This window comes from Drosophila obscura, unplaced genomic scaffold (assembly GCF_018151105.1).
Source record: "Drosophila obscura isolate BZ-5 IFL unplaced genomic scaffold, ASM1815110v1 contig_150, whole genome shotgun sequence".
Lineage (NCBI taxonomy): Eukaryota > Metazoa > Arthropoda > Insecta > Diptera > Drosophilidae > Drosophila > Drosophila obscura.
Genome location: NW_024542736.1, coordinates 4498668 through 4515606, shown reverse-complemented (window position 1 = coordinate 4515606; position 16939 = coordinate 4498668). Strand labels below are relative to the sequence as shown.

At 44.1% G+C, this 16939-nt stretch overlaps 2 protein-coding genes across 3 annotated transcripts in view; both read left to right on the top strand.

Annotated features, from left to right (window-relative positions):
• Positions 1 to 16939, top strand: part of LOC111068891 (opioid-binding protein/cell adhesion molecule) — a 137296-nt gene that overhangs the window by 29562 nt on the left and 90795 nt on the right. The window lies entirely within an intron of this gene.
• LOC111068917 lies at positions 2875 to 3848 on the top strand. The gene is made up of 4 exons (XM_022358713.2): positions 2875 to 2984; positions 3066 to 3245; positions 3329 to 3522; positions 3614 to 3848. The coding sequence occupies exons 1-4, from the start codon at positions 2931 to 2933 to the stop codon at positions 3681 to 3683; spliced, it is 498 nt and encodes a 165-aa protein (XP_022214405.2). The 5' UTR covers positions 2875 to 2930; the 3' UTR covers positions 3684 to 3848.

The window sequence follows — 16939 nt, the reverse complement described above, 5'->3', positions numbered from 1 at the left end:
CTGTGCCCATTTCCCCATGTTTTCCTACTTTTTAATATGTTGTGTCAAGTGAGAGCTTCTAGGTCGAAGGTTTATATACCCTGTTATTTTTTATCACCAAATTTATTAAGTTCCATATTTTTTGTTGGCTTGAAGACAATTTTGACAAGCTAAAAAGAATGAGGGTAAAGTGCAAAAAAAAAATTTACTGGATTATCTTTACACATTCGAAAGTAAAACCCTTTGGAGGCACAGCTTAACTCTGGCTCAATGTTAAGATACCCTTTCCCTAGGGTATTCTTTGAATAATATAAAAAAATTATGTATGTATATTACAGGAGTTTTTGGCTGGCATTCAACTTTGAACTCAAAGCACTCACACACATGTATTTAATTATTAAGTTTACTTTTTGTGGGTGTGTGTGTGTGTGTGTGTGTGTGTGTGTGTGCCTGTGGCTTTTGTAGATTTAATTGGTTTTTTGATAAAAGTCAGCTAAGCATGCTAATTAATGTGGCTTTGACTTTGAATGCATGCATGTGCCTGGTGTGTAGAGTACTTAATGCTCAAGCCGGAATGGGGGGTTAACTTCTACCGATTTTTCCTTATGTTCAGCTCTAATCGGATATGGGAGACCCGGTGAGTACCAGGGGTGGGGGACTGGATGGCACTGCAAACAACAACAAAACAATGGAAAAGTGTACAAATATTTTGCAGCATTCAAACACAAACATAAGGGGAAAAGTTTTCTTTGGCTACATTCTCAAACCCCGAACAATACCCTCTCCTCTCCCTGTTCACCCCTCTCGCTGCTGCCACCACTTCTTGCAACACAACTTAAATAAATAAATTGTTTGGTTGCATCAAGGATATACGTATACGCAGTGTGGCAGCATGTCAACACAATAAATGCGAATGAAAATTGCAGCAAAAGTTTTCCTATTTTTGGCACACGATTCTCCAGGGGGTGGAGGTGGCGGTGACGTTGCCGGAGAAGTGGGATGATATGAGGGGGGTATCTTGTAATGTACAAAAAATAAGACCCCCGTGTCCAAGTTGCAAGCAGTAACGGCAGCTCGAGAGAGCAGCAACTGGAAAATAATTAAATTCCTAGAAGCAAGTTATAGACCCCAAGACTTTTTGCTCCTCCGGCATTCGGTTCGGTGGGTTGTGTCTTACGGCTCTAATTTCATGCAAAATGTTCTTGGTGGCGGCAACCACCCGCCCTGGCACCCGCCCACACACACACACACATACACTGTCTTTCTCTAGCTCAGTCTTTCTGTTGATGCCACTAAAAGTTATGCCCCCAACTTATTGCCGCTTTCCGCATGGCTTTTGTTTCCTTGGGCCTTCTGTGTGTCGTTGTTGTGTTGTGTGGTGCAATGTTTGCTTTTCTTACGGCTTGTCAGTGGCTCAGTGGCTCAGTGGAGCACTGCTGGGAATCATTTCGTTGCTGTCGCTGCCACTGCCACTGTCCCTGCTACTGCTGCTTCTTTTGCCGTTGCTGTTGCTGCAGTTTTCTTGCACATAGCGGAAGGAAATGAGCAAAAATGACAAAGTTAACGGATGTGCACAAAACACAACGCACTCTTACTCACACTTACTGCCCCATCTACTATTCCTCTTCTCCTTTCCTGTCGTCCTGTTCCTGGCGTTCCTGGGGTTCCTGGGGTTGCTCTCTCCCTTCCTGTCCTGTTCGGTGGTGCTCCTTTGTGCCTGCCCCAATGCACTTGCATCCAGGATCCAGGATATGTGTGCGGAAAGTACAAAATTGTACATGCATTTGATTTATGTTTCTCTGTTTCTGTTTCTGCCTCTGCCACACCACCATCCATGTCATTGGTTCAAGTCCCAAGCCACAGTGCCACACAGTGCCCGCCCCCTCCTCATGCTCCTGGTGGCAAGTAAGCAAATCATAGCCTACATTTCCGCTGTTGTTTATTTTGGTACATTTCTCTTTCTTTCCCTGTGTCTGAGGGGGGGCTGTCTCTGGGGACTGCACTTCACTTTACATCCTTGGATTACTCGCAAGTCGAAAAGTTTTTTGTCTTTTCCCCCACACAAAAAGGGGGACAGAACACGAAAAGTCGCTGTGTTTATTTAAATATTGAACTGCAATATTTATGGCTTTCGGGTGGGAGAGTATACCTCCTCTGTGTAGAACCCATCAGAATTATCAGACTCCTGTGATTGAGTAGTCAGTATAAGAGATACCAGAAACCACTCAGCATATGCAGAAATAATTTTATAAAGAGAGAATCAATTAAATACATCGAAATAGAACCACAAAACCTATAGAAAGGTTAACAGGTTTCCGTTTGAAAACGTGAACAAATAAAATTATACTTACAATCTTTTTTTCGCCCTGTTTTGTTTGGGTTCTCTCTTGTTGATTCACGTTTTGAAAAATTCCAAATACCAGCAGCATATCCCATAGCTAGATCCCACATTTTCATGCCTTTCACCAAACCCATTTCTGTGGCCTACGTCTCCTGGCCATCCCGTGTCAACAGGCAATTATTATAAAAGCCTGGGCTGGGGCTGCGGAGTTCTAGCACTGCTCTGGGATGCCAGTAGGACCACTCGGGTGCCCCGAAAAGGGGCCCGCTCGCCCGGTCAGGTACGCAGAGCGACAATTACGAGTATGCAAAATGCTTTGCCACTGAAAAATGTGGCTTTAAATTGCATGAAATCATCGCCACATTCCGCCAGTAATGAAATTAGTCCAAACAAAAGCAGCACCGAAGGGCAACGACTTTTATCGCTATCGAGGCCAATTAGATTAGGGGAACCAAAAAAACAGAAAAAAAGGAGGAAAAATAAAGGAAAAACCCTTCGCAACAGAGAGCCATAAAATGTAACTACCAAGTGGACCCTTTTCCCCCCATTTTCATTTCCAAGCAACAAATTTGTTTTTAGTGTCAACGAGCTGTACAAATTTTCTGTAAATATGTTTGAGTGTTCCATTCGCTTGGTCAACATGGTGCTGCAGATCTTCACGGCGGTAACTCTGATGGGGCATGCGACTGGGATTATCCCAGAACTCCGCCTACTTTGTCCCAAGTCTCTCACTCTCTCTTCACAGGTGGCTGATATTGTGGCGCTGGTCTACCTAATCATGGTGATCTACACGCCCTGTGTGCTGGGCAGCGAGTACTATATCTCCGTGATGCTATACGTCTACTTTCTGCCAGTCATCACCATTCAGACTGTGGTCTTCGTCCTGTGTCGTTTGTTCTGCTTCACCGTAGGACTTGATCCAATTGTGCGTATATGTAGGACATGCCCCTTGGACACTCCAACTGAATGATGCAACAACGAGTGTGTGTGTGTGTGTGTGTTTTACAGGCGATGACGTTTAATCTAGCCAGCGGCATCGTGTGCATTTCCACCTCTATGACCATGCTCGTGGCAATGTTTGATCACTGTGGCAACGAGTACCAGTACATGTTCTATGTGTCCGGAGGATGCGGCCTTCTGGCTGGAATTCTACATTTGGTGAATGCTCTCGTCTGCAACATCTACATGCCTCCCGAGGAATGGTACGAGTATTTATTTGATGGTCGTCGAGTGCATTCTTGACCCAATCGATTGACTAAACGATAATATGGCATTCCTTCCTCCGCCCCGCAGGACCTACACGAAGCCCTCGAAACGAGCCAGAAATAGGCTTGAAAGGGCAAGGTTGACATCGATATTGTGATGAGAACAAGAGGCAACAACAAATGGGAAATAAGTGGAAAAATCGTGGAAACGTCTCTTGAGTTTTTTTATACAAAATAATTTCTGGGAAAATGGTTTAAAATATGAGATTTCTATGCAGAGAAATTGCTTTTCCTAATATAAATATAACAATGGCGTAGAAAAATCTGAATTCGAGTATAAGCATGAAATTGCAACAGAAAATGTTGCGGAACGGAGAACAGACTGACAGATTGAGGGAGCGGTTAAAAGCAATAGAGAAATAGGTATATTTATAATTATTAAATGGGAATAAGTATTTAATTCACTTAATTTAGATGCAATATACTGATTAGCAAGTGTATACATTTCCATTTAAGCTGATTAAAATATAAACAGGCTCGAATTTAAATTGATTTGAGTGTTCATTAAATTTTACTGAATCTAAGACAAATTTAATTAAATTGAATGCTTTGAATATCCCGGAGCTTCCATTCTATTGTTCAATGCTTAAAGACTAAACAAAAACAGTTTGACTAAACAGCCAAAGCCAAGCCCAGTGCCATTCCAACCCCATTTTCAGTACCATGGCCCATTCCCATGTCCATTCCCATCCCCATCCCCTATTCAACATTGAGCTGGCTCTCTCTCTCTTTCTTTGTGCCGATTGTTTGTTATTGTTACTTATTATCGTTTCTCATTGCTTGCCGGCGAAGGGACGTCGTGGGGAGGAGGGAAGGGCACCGTCTGGCCAGCGGCTATAATCAATATTATTTGGCGACCTTTGCGTGTTAATGGCTTAAATGCTTAAGAGCTACTGTCGACAGCATTCACAATTCCATGTGAGAATTGCTTTCGGGCCTTGGGGGGGCTGCCATTCTTTTGCGCAGCAAGAAATCAATAAATTGCTTTTTGACAATCATCAAAGCAAGCAAAAGCTGCTTATAAGTACCACTCGGTATATTTGGATAATGAAAAAGTATATATGACACGTATGTATGTATGTATGTGTACTTATTCAGGACTCACACTTCAATCAATGCCGGAGAGTGACAAACAGGGAATTCTATTCGCGATGTGCACTGTGCATATTCATAAGCATAAAAGATTTCCATATTACGAGATGGCAATCAAAACGATAGACAGGAAGACAGACTCACTCCCCCCCACTCATCAGATGTAATCAGATGTGTGTGGCATGCAACTGCTGTCATGTAAGTCTTTGAGTTGATGCTGTGGATGATTCAGATGATGTTGCAACTGTCTGTCAATTGCTGTCGCTACTCCTACTGCTACACAGATTGCTGCCACTGATGATGTATGCAAAACTAGCTGCCAGGCAATGCAGTGATTCAAATATATACTATACGTATATACGTATATATATGTATATGTGCCACACTCCAATGGGATTGCTGTCGTGGTGCTCATTCTCATTTGATGCCTTTGATGCGACCGGGAAAAGTGCATAATGTGTCATAGCGATACGGCTCTTTACTGTGCACAAGATTTTATGGTCGAGAGAACGCAATGAAGCCATTTGCATTTAACTGATTTCCTCAATTAATTAAATACTTGCGGGCTTGATTAATTGCTCTACTCTCTACCTCTCATACCTGACGGATTGCCGCCAATTGGTCGCTTAATTAGAGTGCTGCAAATGTCGCAAATGGGCAAGCAGAACGGCTTGACAGGGATTTTTAGGAGACTTATCACGGAAATAACAAAACCTTCGTCATATGTCTGAGAGGGGGTGGCGGTGGCAGCCTTGACTGCTACAAAATGGAGAACGGGCTAGTGGATGGCGGCAACAACAATGACAGTTCACAAATGTAAAAATATTTGGCACTCTAAAGTGCAGCCAGACAAATGCGACAAACGTTGAAGTGTCATTTACTAGGAGTGCCATACAACAGGAGGAGGAGGAACTAAAACAAACATAGTACCCACACAACATGGACAGGAGGACATAGTCGATATATAGACCCTAGAGATACCTGATCACTGGATTCACCAAGTAAATAAATTGAATCTGTGCTTGCGTTGTTGGGAACTTTGTCCCATTGCGGTGGAGCTGTATTAATGAGTAACCCACACTAAGCCTTTCGATGGCGCGATATACCCTTTAGCTCTACATATAAAGGGTATACAAAAGCAGTAACAGAAACAACAACAAGTCAAGCGCGTGTCTGTTGAAAAATGGCGGCAAATGCTGGCAAACGAAGGCGAAACGCAGACAGGCAGGGCAGGGCAGGGCAGCCATACGTCGCGTCGTCGGTGCAAACAAAGAGTCCGGAATGGAGCTCACACTGATGAGCAGGCAATCGGAATGAAACCCAAGCACTAGAAGAGTCGTCAGAGAAAGAGAACGGGGGAGCATAGTGGCAGCGGGCAGGGAGACAGAGATAGAGTGACTGACAACGAGCTTCAGAGCTTCAGAGGAGAAGTAGGGAGCATCAACGTTGGCATCGCATCGCGTTGGCTGGCGTTGACGACAATTGCACAATTCATAATAGCTAACATGGCACTGCCACACTAGCGAACACTGAGATACAATGGTATCTGGGCACATACGCACTGAGATACAAACACTCACACACACACCCCCAGCCACACATGGAAGTGCTAACAATTTAGAGAGAGAGAGAGTAGAAGCTTCTATGAGATCGCCATTAAACAGGAGAAATTGTTGCACACTCCGTGCCATACGAGGGTACACTGCAAGAGAGCTCCACAGAGGTAGAGGATTGATATGGCAGAATATTAACATGTTCACGCTGCACGACTACTTTTCACAGAAGTGTAGTCGAAAAAAATGCTAAAGGAATGCCAGAGTCTATTCAATATTTTGAAAATTTAATCTCAAGAGACTTCAGCAGCGTATGCCAATCGCAAAGTACATACTTGGCATACTCAAAGGTCCATTGAGTCGCAAATCCGAAAGTGGCAGCTTTGTGGAGGAATCTTTCGTGCTTGTTCCGGCAGAAAAAAAAGATCTTCTTAAGCTGAAAGGAGAGCAAACCCCTCTAATGCATTAATTAAACAAATAAAAGTTAAGTTTGCAATGTGGATGCAGGCAAAAGAGTGCCTTTGAGACAGCCCTACGTATCGTGTAGTAGACCCCAATTAATCCGTTTACGCGCTTTGCTGTAAACAGCAGTCAAAGAGAGCATTGGTCCAACATCCAATTAGCTAATGAAGATGGGAAATCTGAGGAGTTGCTACGCTAAACAAACCACATTTTGTTTTCCTCAGTGTAGAGGCTGCTGGTATGCTGGTTACCATTTGAGATGCAATGGAATGGCATGGGATGGGCATGGGCATGGGGCATCGGGCACTTGTTTATTCCGTTCACTGTTCACAACACTTTCACTAATATGCGGGGGTGCCGAGTGGCTGCCTGGAGATTGCAAATTGCATTCTTCATGGAATGAAAGAGCAACCAGTGGTGGTGGCAGTGCCAAGAGTCAGGAACGAGGCCAATGCCCAAGACACACACACACAGTGCTGTAGCCATTCGAATAGGGCCAAGTGCTGTAAATGATTGCGGTAATAAGCATTATGCACAGACTGGCATGTCCGTCACTCTGTCAGTGAGTCAGTCCAGTCCAGTCCAGTCTAGTTCAGTTCAGTCTGGCAGCACGCTCTGACAGGCCTTCCAACTCGCTCTCGTCAGCGTCAAATTAGGTTAGACACTAGACATTAGATGTCTGTCCTTTGCTACAGCCGCCTTTGACCCGCCAGCCACCACAGGACCAGTGACAGGAACTCAACTATTTGCTTTGATGGCAGCACGGACTGCCACTCGGACGGCTCCGTTTTGATTAAAATCGTAAATTGTTTTGGTCAGCGAAAGGTAAATAAATTGGAAGAAAGATTATCTTTGTTTGCATTCCAGATGTTGCTCGTTTCTCCGCTTTGATGTGGACCCCTGTGGACGGACCCCTTTCGTGTTCTGGTGGCTAACTTGGCCAAGATTAAGAAAGCCAATGAGCTGTCGAACATAAAGAATCCCGAGAGCACTCATCCAAGTGTGTCTAATGTGTCCTTAAAGGGTTTAGGGCGGAGGTCAGGCGGCGGAGGCTGGCCTCTTACGATGATTGATATCGGTGAGTGAGTGGCCTTTAGAAAAGTGTTTTGCAGTCCTTAGAAATATTGCAATTGGCTAAAGGAAAAGTTATAATTAATAAGGGGAGCAGCAAGCTACTCTCTGCGTGCCCTAAGCTCTCCCACTTTTATTCCTTCTGTAGTTGCTGGAAATTAGTTAAGTAAAGTTGGCAGCACAACAATTGGCACCCCTTCCGACGATGAGGGAAGGACTGCAGAGGGCAGAGGAGTGGCTCTGGGCCAGGTCAGCGCTTGGCCAGCAAATAAAAAGGCCATAAAAGGATCGTAAAAAGGGAGCATTAAAACAGAGGCAAACCAGTAGCAACAGCAGGGAGCAACTCAAATATTAGCTTAAATGCAAGACACATTAAATTACTCGTAGCAACAATAAAACGTACGAATAAAACAGATTTTCTGCTAGTAAAACAATAAAAAAAGCAACAGCATTGACAGGCACAGCATGGGGGATGGAAATGGAAATGGCAAGGACCTACTGCCTAAATCATCTCCGAACTGGATATCCCGTAGTAAATGTATGTGCGAAATGGGGAAGGAACCATCCACAAATTGAGCAAAGATGAGTTTTTAATTCGATTTCAGAGCAGGCAGAAAATGGGCGAAAGGACCCCGATGGAGGGACGTGCAGTGCAGATTGTGCACGTGTTGGGCCTCGTCCCTTCCAATAAGTCGATGGTCCCAATGTCAGGGAAATATGTCAGAGTAAATTTAGAATCAACGAAATTGTCAAGTGGCACGCGTTGAAATATGATAGCGGTAATGGCAAGAAATTCTCGTCCAAAATTCTATTTCACAGCGCTCCAGAGAGAGTGAGAGCGAGAGAGAGAGACAAGTGGCATCATAAACATATCGCCGGCCTCCCGGTTTCGGCCTCGTCCTCATTTTGAATTCTTGGGCTCTATGTCCGGGTTCTGCTGCTGGTCCCTGTGCCCTGTCCCATGTCCAAAATTCAATTTAATAAAAAGGGAAAACTGGTAGTGAGAGTGAGCAGAAAGGACAGGCAAAACGAGCGACTGAAACCGATACACACACATAAGATTGTCCCTTCTGTTATACCCTGTAGATGGGGAATATAGAAATAAACTGTATGCCTACAAGTCCAAGGAAAAACCAGGTGAATAATCGATATTCCAAATGAAATGCCTGTCCAATTAGTTGCTTCTTATTTAATCCATAATCACTTCCACTTTACCAAGAGTCTCATGTTGAAAGCATCTCATTATAGGGTATCCTTAAGTAGGTTGTTTCGGCTGTGCATTTCCTTCTTGAATTATTTTTTGGCACTGGCTCAGCAAGGGGCAGCGACTTGTTTATGCCAAGAGTGCCACTTACTGTGGCTTACCCTGCCTGCAGCGCGAATGAAGAAAATTTCAAGTTTCTTTTTTTTTTCATCTTTTGGCTACGGTTATGGCTACCGCTACGGCCACGGCTACGGCTACGGCTACGTTTTCTGTTGTGTTATTTTGCTTAAAAGTTTAGCTAACAACATTTTGGGGCACTGAACCGGGTGGCTTTTCAGTTTCGGGGCCCTGTTCCCGGAGCTGGACCTGGGGCCGGGCTGCCGCACAATGACGTTAATATTGTTCGTGATGGAGCCCTGAAATGGAGACAACAAAGTCATCATCATCAGGATGATGGCGAGATGCGGCTGAGGCTCTGCACAGACGTGTGCCCAGAACGGGGACCGAAACAGAATATGAGAGAAACTCTTAATTAAATTTCAAGTTCATTTATAATAAACGTCCGGGCTGGCCGCACAGATCTGCAGGGGAACTCGAGGCGAATCTCTTGAGTCTGCCAGCAGCGGAGCAATTTCTACTGCGACACATGGCACAGGGTTCCTTCCTTCTTTTTTTGCTTGTACGAGGTCTGGACACACATGTGTGCTGGGTTTGGGCTGAGATCTGGATTAGGGTTTGGGTTGCTGGCAGTAGTGTGTGGTTGATTGCATGGCGATAAAGTTTTATAATTGTTTCATTTCCCCGGATTTAAATTGCAAATATGAATTTTGTGTCTTTTGGCTGGGCGGCCGGAACGGCCTCAGCACTAAATTATGCCGAATGGCAAACACGCGTTGTCGACCCCCGAAAAGACTCACTTCATTACAGGCGAGATCTCCACACTGGGTACCGATTTCCGGACCCAACCCATTGCTCGGCTACTGTGCTACGGCTACGGCTACGGCTACGGCAATGCCGTCGCACAGTAGATTTAACCTAATTAAGAATGTTCAACAGGACACAAGGCAGCACAAGGCTTCGAATACAAATGAAATGTCGGAGTGGTGGGGTGGGGTGTAGCCAGAAAGGGGGCAAATGGGTGGCACATACTGCTGCACGATGGGTGGGATGCTGGGAGGCAAAGAGTGTGTGTTTGCGTGGGATCTAAGCACCCCGACAGACTGCGCAAAATGAATGAGCTGCCGAGGAAATCTGCTGTCGTGTTTTTGCTTTCCAGCGAAAAGGTTGGGACTGCAGGGGTAACATGGTTTTATTGTTGTTGCCGCTGCTGCTGCTGCCTTTCCGATACACTTTTCAAAAGGGTATTATGAGCTGGAACAGATGTTCGTATTTGACTCGTATTTACATTAAAAGATTCTTAGTTTATCCTTTATAATTAGAGCTTCGCAAGAGCACTGACTGTCCGTCACTTCATGCTGATTTCGACTGATTTTTATTGATATTTCGATGCTCATTTCATAGCTTCCAAAGATGCAAAACATCTGCAAAGAGTATCTCAAGCTTCGGACACTCGGTTCTAGCCTTTCATTTTGGCTGCTGGCAAGACGAATGTTAATTCTATTTAAGCGCATACACAGATACGCACAAACAAACACACATAGGGAGAGGGGGCGAGAGAGTTACGCACAAACACAGATACAAATTCATAGAAACTCCTACAAGCTGCTGCTGTCTCTGCTGTTGTTGTTGCTGTTGCTGCCTGCCTTTGGCATTCAAAGTCAGAAAGATTGTCAACGTTTTCATTTTAATTCAAACAAATGTTACTAATGTTGTCATTGTTGTTGGCGCCCCAGCAGCGTGAGGTGGGGCGGGTCGGGTCGGTGAATTGGCGCTGGTTGCTTGCTGCTTGCTGCTTGTTGAATATTTTATCGTTTGACTTGACGCCTTGGCAACACTTGGCTACCATCATTTCACCCGCCTAAAATCCTTTTTCGTCACTCGCTAATGGGCTTAGGGTCCACGGGACCAGAACCAGTCCCAGTCCCCCAGATCCAACCCCATACAAAAGTTGAGCTTGCTCTGGTCTTCAATTTGCAATTTGCATATTTGGGCTATATTTTGATGGCTTGATTAAAAACCAGTTTATGCGAAATATGGCAAGAGGATGGATATACATACATATATTCCCCCTTTATCGCCTCATATCTCCATCTCTTTTGCTTTATACATTTACTTCCCTCTCTTTGGCTGTACTGTACTGTATATATTTTTTCCTCTTTGTTGCTGTGTGAAAATATTTATGCAACTGCAAACTGTTTCCTGTATTAAAAGTGCGAAAACAATGACCAATGATGGGCCTTCTGCCCCCCTCTTTATGCAACATGCAACAACTGCCTGTGAAAATATGATCTTTATTATTATTTTTATTCTTTTTATTGTTATAGCGTGTTTCCCCTTTATTTTTTTTGTATTGTGACAACACACCTGCGATGTGCCCAAAGTTTTTCAACACCAGAGAGAAAAGTGGAAATCGCATTCAGTGATAATTTTTTCCGTTACTGTTGGGGTTTCCTGTGTTTTTTTTTGGGTTAAATTTTAACTCCTGTTTTTGGGTAGCTGTTACTCGTATTTTCTTGATAACATTTGCTTAAACAGCGACAACAATTTGCAACGCTATTGCCCATTGTTCTGGCCACTCAGTGGAACGTTGGCTATCTTTAATCTTTCGCCATGAATTTAAATTGTGTCCTTATGCCAGAAGATAAATCTATTTGGAGTAGGAGGCAGATCAAGTAGTGCTGGTATTTTTTGAGAGGCGTGACTCAAAGTTTCCTCACTTCTATGGCGAAATCTTAGTTTTCGATCAAATTTCTGCCTCCTTTATCACACTGAGCTGTAGGAAATCGTCTGCGTAAAGGGCTTCACTTGTTGAATAACAAAACTGAATGAAATAACCAAACAAGAATCGATTTTCACCCCACGCACTGAAGAGTCTGCAGAAACATTTGACGGAAAGAACCTCTTACATTTATCCCCAGGACCCTACCCTTTCCGGCCTTTCCTTTTTCCTTTTGCTTTTTTCTTTTTTTTTTTTTTTTGGGTGGAACCACTTCAATTGAATGAAATCCAATTAGCTTTTTGTGTGCTTATCAACGCATTTACAGTGTAACGCTGGACAACACGAGGCAACAACAGAACAGAACAGCCGTCGAAATAGTACCCGACATTTGATTGTCTCGCCTTGAACTCTGTCCAGAGTCCTGGGGTCCAGTGTCCACTGTCCCACTGTCTAGTGTCCGCTGTCCTTCACTCACTGCCCAGCCAGACACATGATGAACTGAAAAAGTGAAGCAAAAAAAAAGAAAAGCGTAGGAGGGACTCCCCCCGCCTCTGCCACTCCTGTGCCCAGAAGGGGGCCACTCGAACTGTGAACGTGGCTGTCGCCGTGAAAAACAGCCAAAAACCAAAATGCAAGAAAAAAAAAACTACAGGGGAAGTCCGGCTACAGCTGACGAAGCTTGAGATACCCTTGAAGGTCACGTCTAATTATCCTGTTGCACTAGGGAACGTTGCTCAAATAATGTGAATGCCATCGACTTGCTGTTCAAATGTTTCATAGGCAAATGCTGATAGTGGAACTTTAATGTTGCAATGGGAGACAAATGCATTAAAATAGTTTTACTAAGGAGTTGCTTCGGCATTGCCCATCTGCCCTCACATACATAATACCCTTCTTAAAGGGTATTGCAAAAACAACAGAAAAATATGGTGGTACTATCATTTTCAGCGTACAGACAAATGTGTGGCGGCAGGGTCCCGCGTCAGGGCCTATCTACGAGCTGTCTGTCTGTGACTGTCGCTGCCACTGCAGCTCCACTGTGTGGCGGCTGCTGTTGCAACCAGCTGTGTGGCAGGAAGCGTTGCAGGACTCGTTCCACACAGTATACATATCTCTTAACGCTTCGTTTATTTTGTTTGGCGCATCAAATTCTTTTTTTGGCGTATGCGTACTGTTGTGTAACTTCTTTTTGTTGTTTATTTTTTTTTTTTTTTTTGGAGAGGTATGAAAAATGTCGAGTTTTTGAAGCCGACAACAACATTAGCAAGTCAAACAAAATTTTCTGTTTGGCCAGCAGCTGGCGGGCGTAGAAAAACCCTGGAATATAATTTGAAGCAAATTTTAATTAATGCCAACAGCAATGCCCCCAGCAGGCAGGCAAACAGAGGGAGGGAGACAGAAACTGGAGTTAACCGCATGGCAACATTTGGTCAGAGAACAGAACACGGAACGAGGACATCGTCAGCAGCACAGGACCAGAGCCAGGAGTCCTGGCTGCTCCCTCTGACACACCCCCAACCGCAACACCGTGTAAATCCCTTTATCAAATTAATGAGCTCATTAAAATTCGTTTAGCAATTACAGTTTTAACAATTTCCGCAGCTTCCCACCGCGTCGCGTCGTCAATATGGTCGACCGAAATGAGTATAGAGTTTTTCGTGGAAAACGCTGAGGCAGCAAATCGCACAGGTGGTGGCGACTCCAGGAGGAAACCATTGGAGCCATTGCACGTGCGCAGGGCATCTTAGGGAAAGCGAATGTGTGTGTGGGTGTGGGTGTTGGTTCTGTGCGGCCTATATTATATCCATAAAAATCATAATAAACTCTGAAGTGAAGTTTTTCTTTCTTCTTCGGCCAAAAGATTGTTATACACTGAGAGTGAGAGAGAGAGAGAGAGAGGGGTCTGAGGGTCGCCCTGGCATCGCCTGGCCCCCTCGTTTGTTAATAGCAAAATCGTGTGGCTGCCAAAATAAAAGGGCATAAAAAATGCTTTAAAAGTAATAATAATTGCGTTTAGCCTGGTTTGTTTTTCACCGCTCAAGAGTTTGGCTCCTGCAGCAGCAGCAGCAGCAGGATTCTCTCCAGCTGCTCAATCGCGGGTGAAACAATAAAAACGAAATAGCAATGTAATAATTTATGATGGCATCATTAAAAGCCAACAAACAGAAACAGTCGACGGATGGAACGGAACGCCGCGACGCCGTGTTTCTGCCCAAAAAACTTTTGCCATTCGAAAGTATTAGAAGGTGCTTTCTTGGTGGATGCCTCGCCTGCCTCCTGTTGCCTCCTTTCGGCAACGCGCTCCACTGGCTGCGTCGTCCTTCAGTGCAGTGTAATAAAAATGTTATTATTTCCATTTTATTTATTATGCTTTTTACGAAATTTATGACGTGCGCATGCTTTGATTCATTTTTCAAAAACTGTTTATAATTTTCATAAAATGTTTGACGCGCATTCACATTCTCATCCGCGCAAAAAGGACAAAGAAATCTTATGGAATCTTCATCTCTCGATATCTTTCGAGTCCGATGATTAATTGATTGCTGAGCGAAAATGCACATAAACCATAGCTGACAAATTCATATTTTATTTGGTACAGAAATATTACACCCACTTGTATACGCCGCACAGTCGTCCGTCCAATGTCCGTCAAGGTCTTCGTCTGCGTCTTTGGGGTTCCTTTTGTGCTTCAGAGTCCCTTTTTTCAGCGGTCCTTTGTGGCCCGAGGCTATTGATTTTTCATCCCTTTGTCGCACGGATCCCTACCCGTCGTCTCTCGCCGCCCGCTCTTTGTATTATTTTGCCATTTATTGTACATTATGCAGGCGACTAATATTGACATTATCTGTGTTCCGTTGCCTTGTTTCTTTTTGTTTCTTTTGTCGCCCTGTCACTTAAATCAAAGGCGTAAATCCTTGTTTGCCTCTTTGACTCTGACTCTCCCTTTGAGTTTTTTTTCTTTCTTTTTTTGAGTTGGTAAGTCGGACATTGTGATTGGGATCTGTTAGACGATCAGGCTGTGGTTTTTTGGAAGAACCACAAGCTGAGAAATCACAGGGAACAAAATAATATTCCATTTTTCTATCATGCACCAGATGGGCACATATTTCCCAGTAGCGAACGGATACATTCCTTTCGAATTGGGCTTTCCTTTTAAGCAGTGATTTATCCATCTGTGTCGCCTCATTTTTTTCACAGTGAACTTGCACAGGTTAAGCAGCTTTTCCACAGAGGGAAAATGAGTGAAGACAAAGACCACGTATGCAAGCAATCAGCATGTGTTTTTCTTCTTTTGACCAGCAATTGGCCAGAGAATGTTGATTGTTTCATGCCCCAAAGGCAAGAAAGCTCGTCCTACATACCATTCTCTCAGCCACTCTCCTGTCCCTGGGGATCTCTCAGGGCATTTCTGCTCTTTTGTGCAATTTATGGTATTTATTTGATGCCTTGACATATGGCCAGCGTTTTGTATGCTCATCTATTCAGCAATTCCCTGGCTGTTGACCCCCGCCCGTACCGGAGTCTGGCTGGTCGGCGAGCTCTGGGTCATACATCAACTGCCAGAAGGCAGGAGGAACTGCTGTCTGGGTGCGTAGATTGCAGTCAGAGACGGAATATATACCAGGATATAGTGTGGGGGGTATCCATGTGTATGTCATCACCAACCAACAACAGCAACAACAAGGGAAACAGTAGGAGCATAGTATAAAAAAATTGCATTATTTGTTTTTCCACGTTGTTAGGTAGGTCATCCCTCTGTGCCTCTGTGCCTCTGTGCCTCTATGTGTCTGTGCCCCAATGCTTGCATGTATCTGTGTAAATGCCTCTCCCTGGCTGTCCGTGTCCTGCCTGTATCTGCATCTGTGGCCTGTCTGTGTATGTGTGTGCTGACATTGCATGACTATGCATTTCATTTGATATGAGAACCTCGCTGCTGCTGCTGCTTTTGGTGTTGCTTTTCGCACACACAATGATGAATTATTGTGCCAAAGGTGACTTTCATTATTCCCTTTGCATTTTTCATCACCCTATCGCACACGCCCTGCAACAGCGTACGAGTAGGTATCTGTGCAGAAAATTGAATTCCCGGTTGATGACTGGAGGCGGTCCTTTCGATCTGCCCACTAATAATGCACTGTCACGTGCTGACGGCTTAGAGAGAACCCTCTACACCACACAGATTTTCAGACGAAAAGAGGTATTGGATTTTTGTCGAGCAGAACTGGCCTTCTGTCCTCCCGCAATTTTTCGTGCAGAACAGGACTTCTACATACTATAATTTCCAAGCAGAGCAGCACTTCACTCTCTCACATTTTGTACGACATGGCAGCACTACTCCACCCCATAAGTTCCCCCTCTCTGGTACAACTGTCTGCAAATTGATTGTATGGATTTAATATTAAGGATTAGACATCAACGCACAGCACAGCTGAGCAGAGCAATCCCCGGAACTCCATTGGGGTCATGCATCATTCGGAGCCATTATGTATTGTGTCTGGGAGGCGTGTTTCCAGCAAATAATGAAATTCTGCTCTGCCTCGATATATCACACAAACTCGTATATCGAATATATGTACAATGTATACGAGTATATACTGCTGGCATGTGTGGGTGTGATCATGAGCTCAAATTGCATTTTCTGCAATTTTCCTAAACAGAAATTCAGCTTAAAGAGAAATAGGAGCTAGGCCATGATTTTCCAATGCATCTCCGCTGGTGTTTTCCATTTCTCTGGGCTTATTTTTATATGGTTTATTCTTATGCAGTCTTACTTTGTTTTTATTTTGCTTTTTTCTTGTTTTTCTTTTATTTATTATTTTATTTTTGATATTTTGCCTCCTGTCTCCTTGCTTTGGCAATTTGTGGGGGGACTCTCCGCAAAAGGCAATTTTCTCTAGCTATTCCTGTGCTGCATCTTTTATAGTGGAAAACCTACAGTCACACACACACACACACACACACGAGAAACCGCTTAGATGTTAAGGAAAATTGAATTTTTAAAAATTGTCCTGGCAGCAGACTCGAGCGGAAATATGAAAAGCTCCAAGTCCGACTCTATCCCAGGGCCCACATCCATGCTCTAATGCTTGACTGCTCTCTCACAAATATATAGATACACACCACACTATTTTG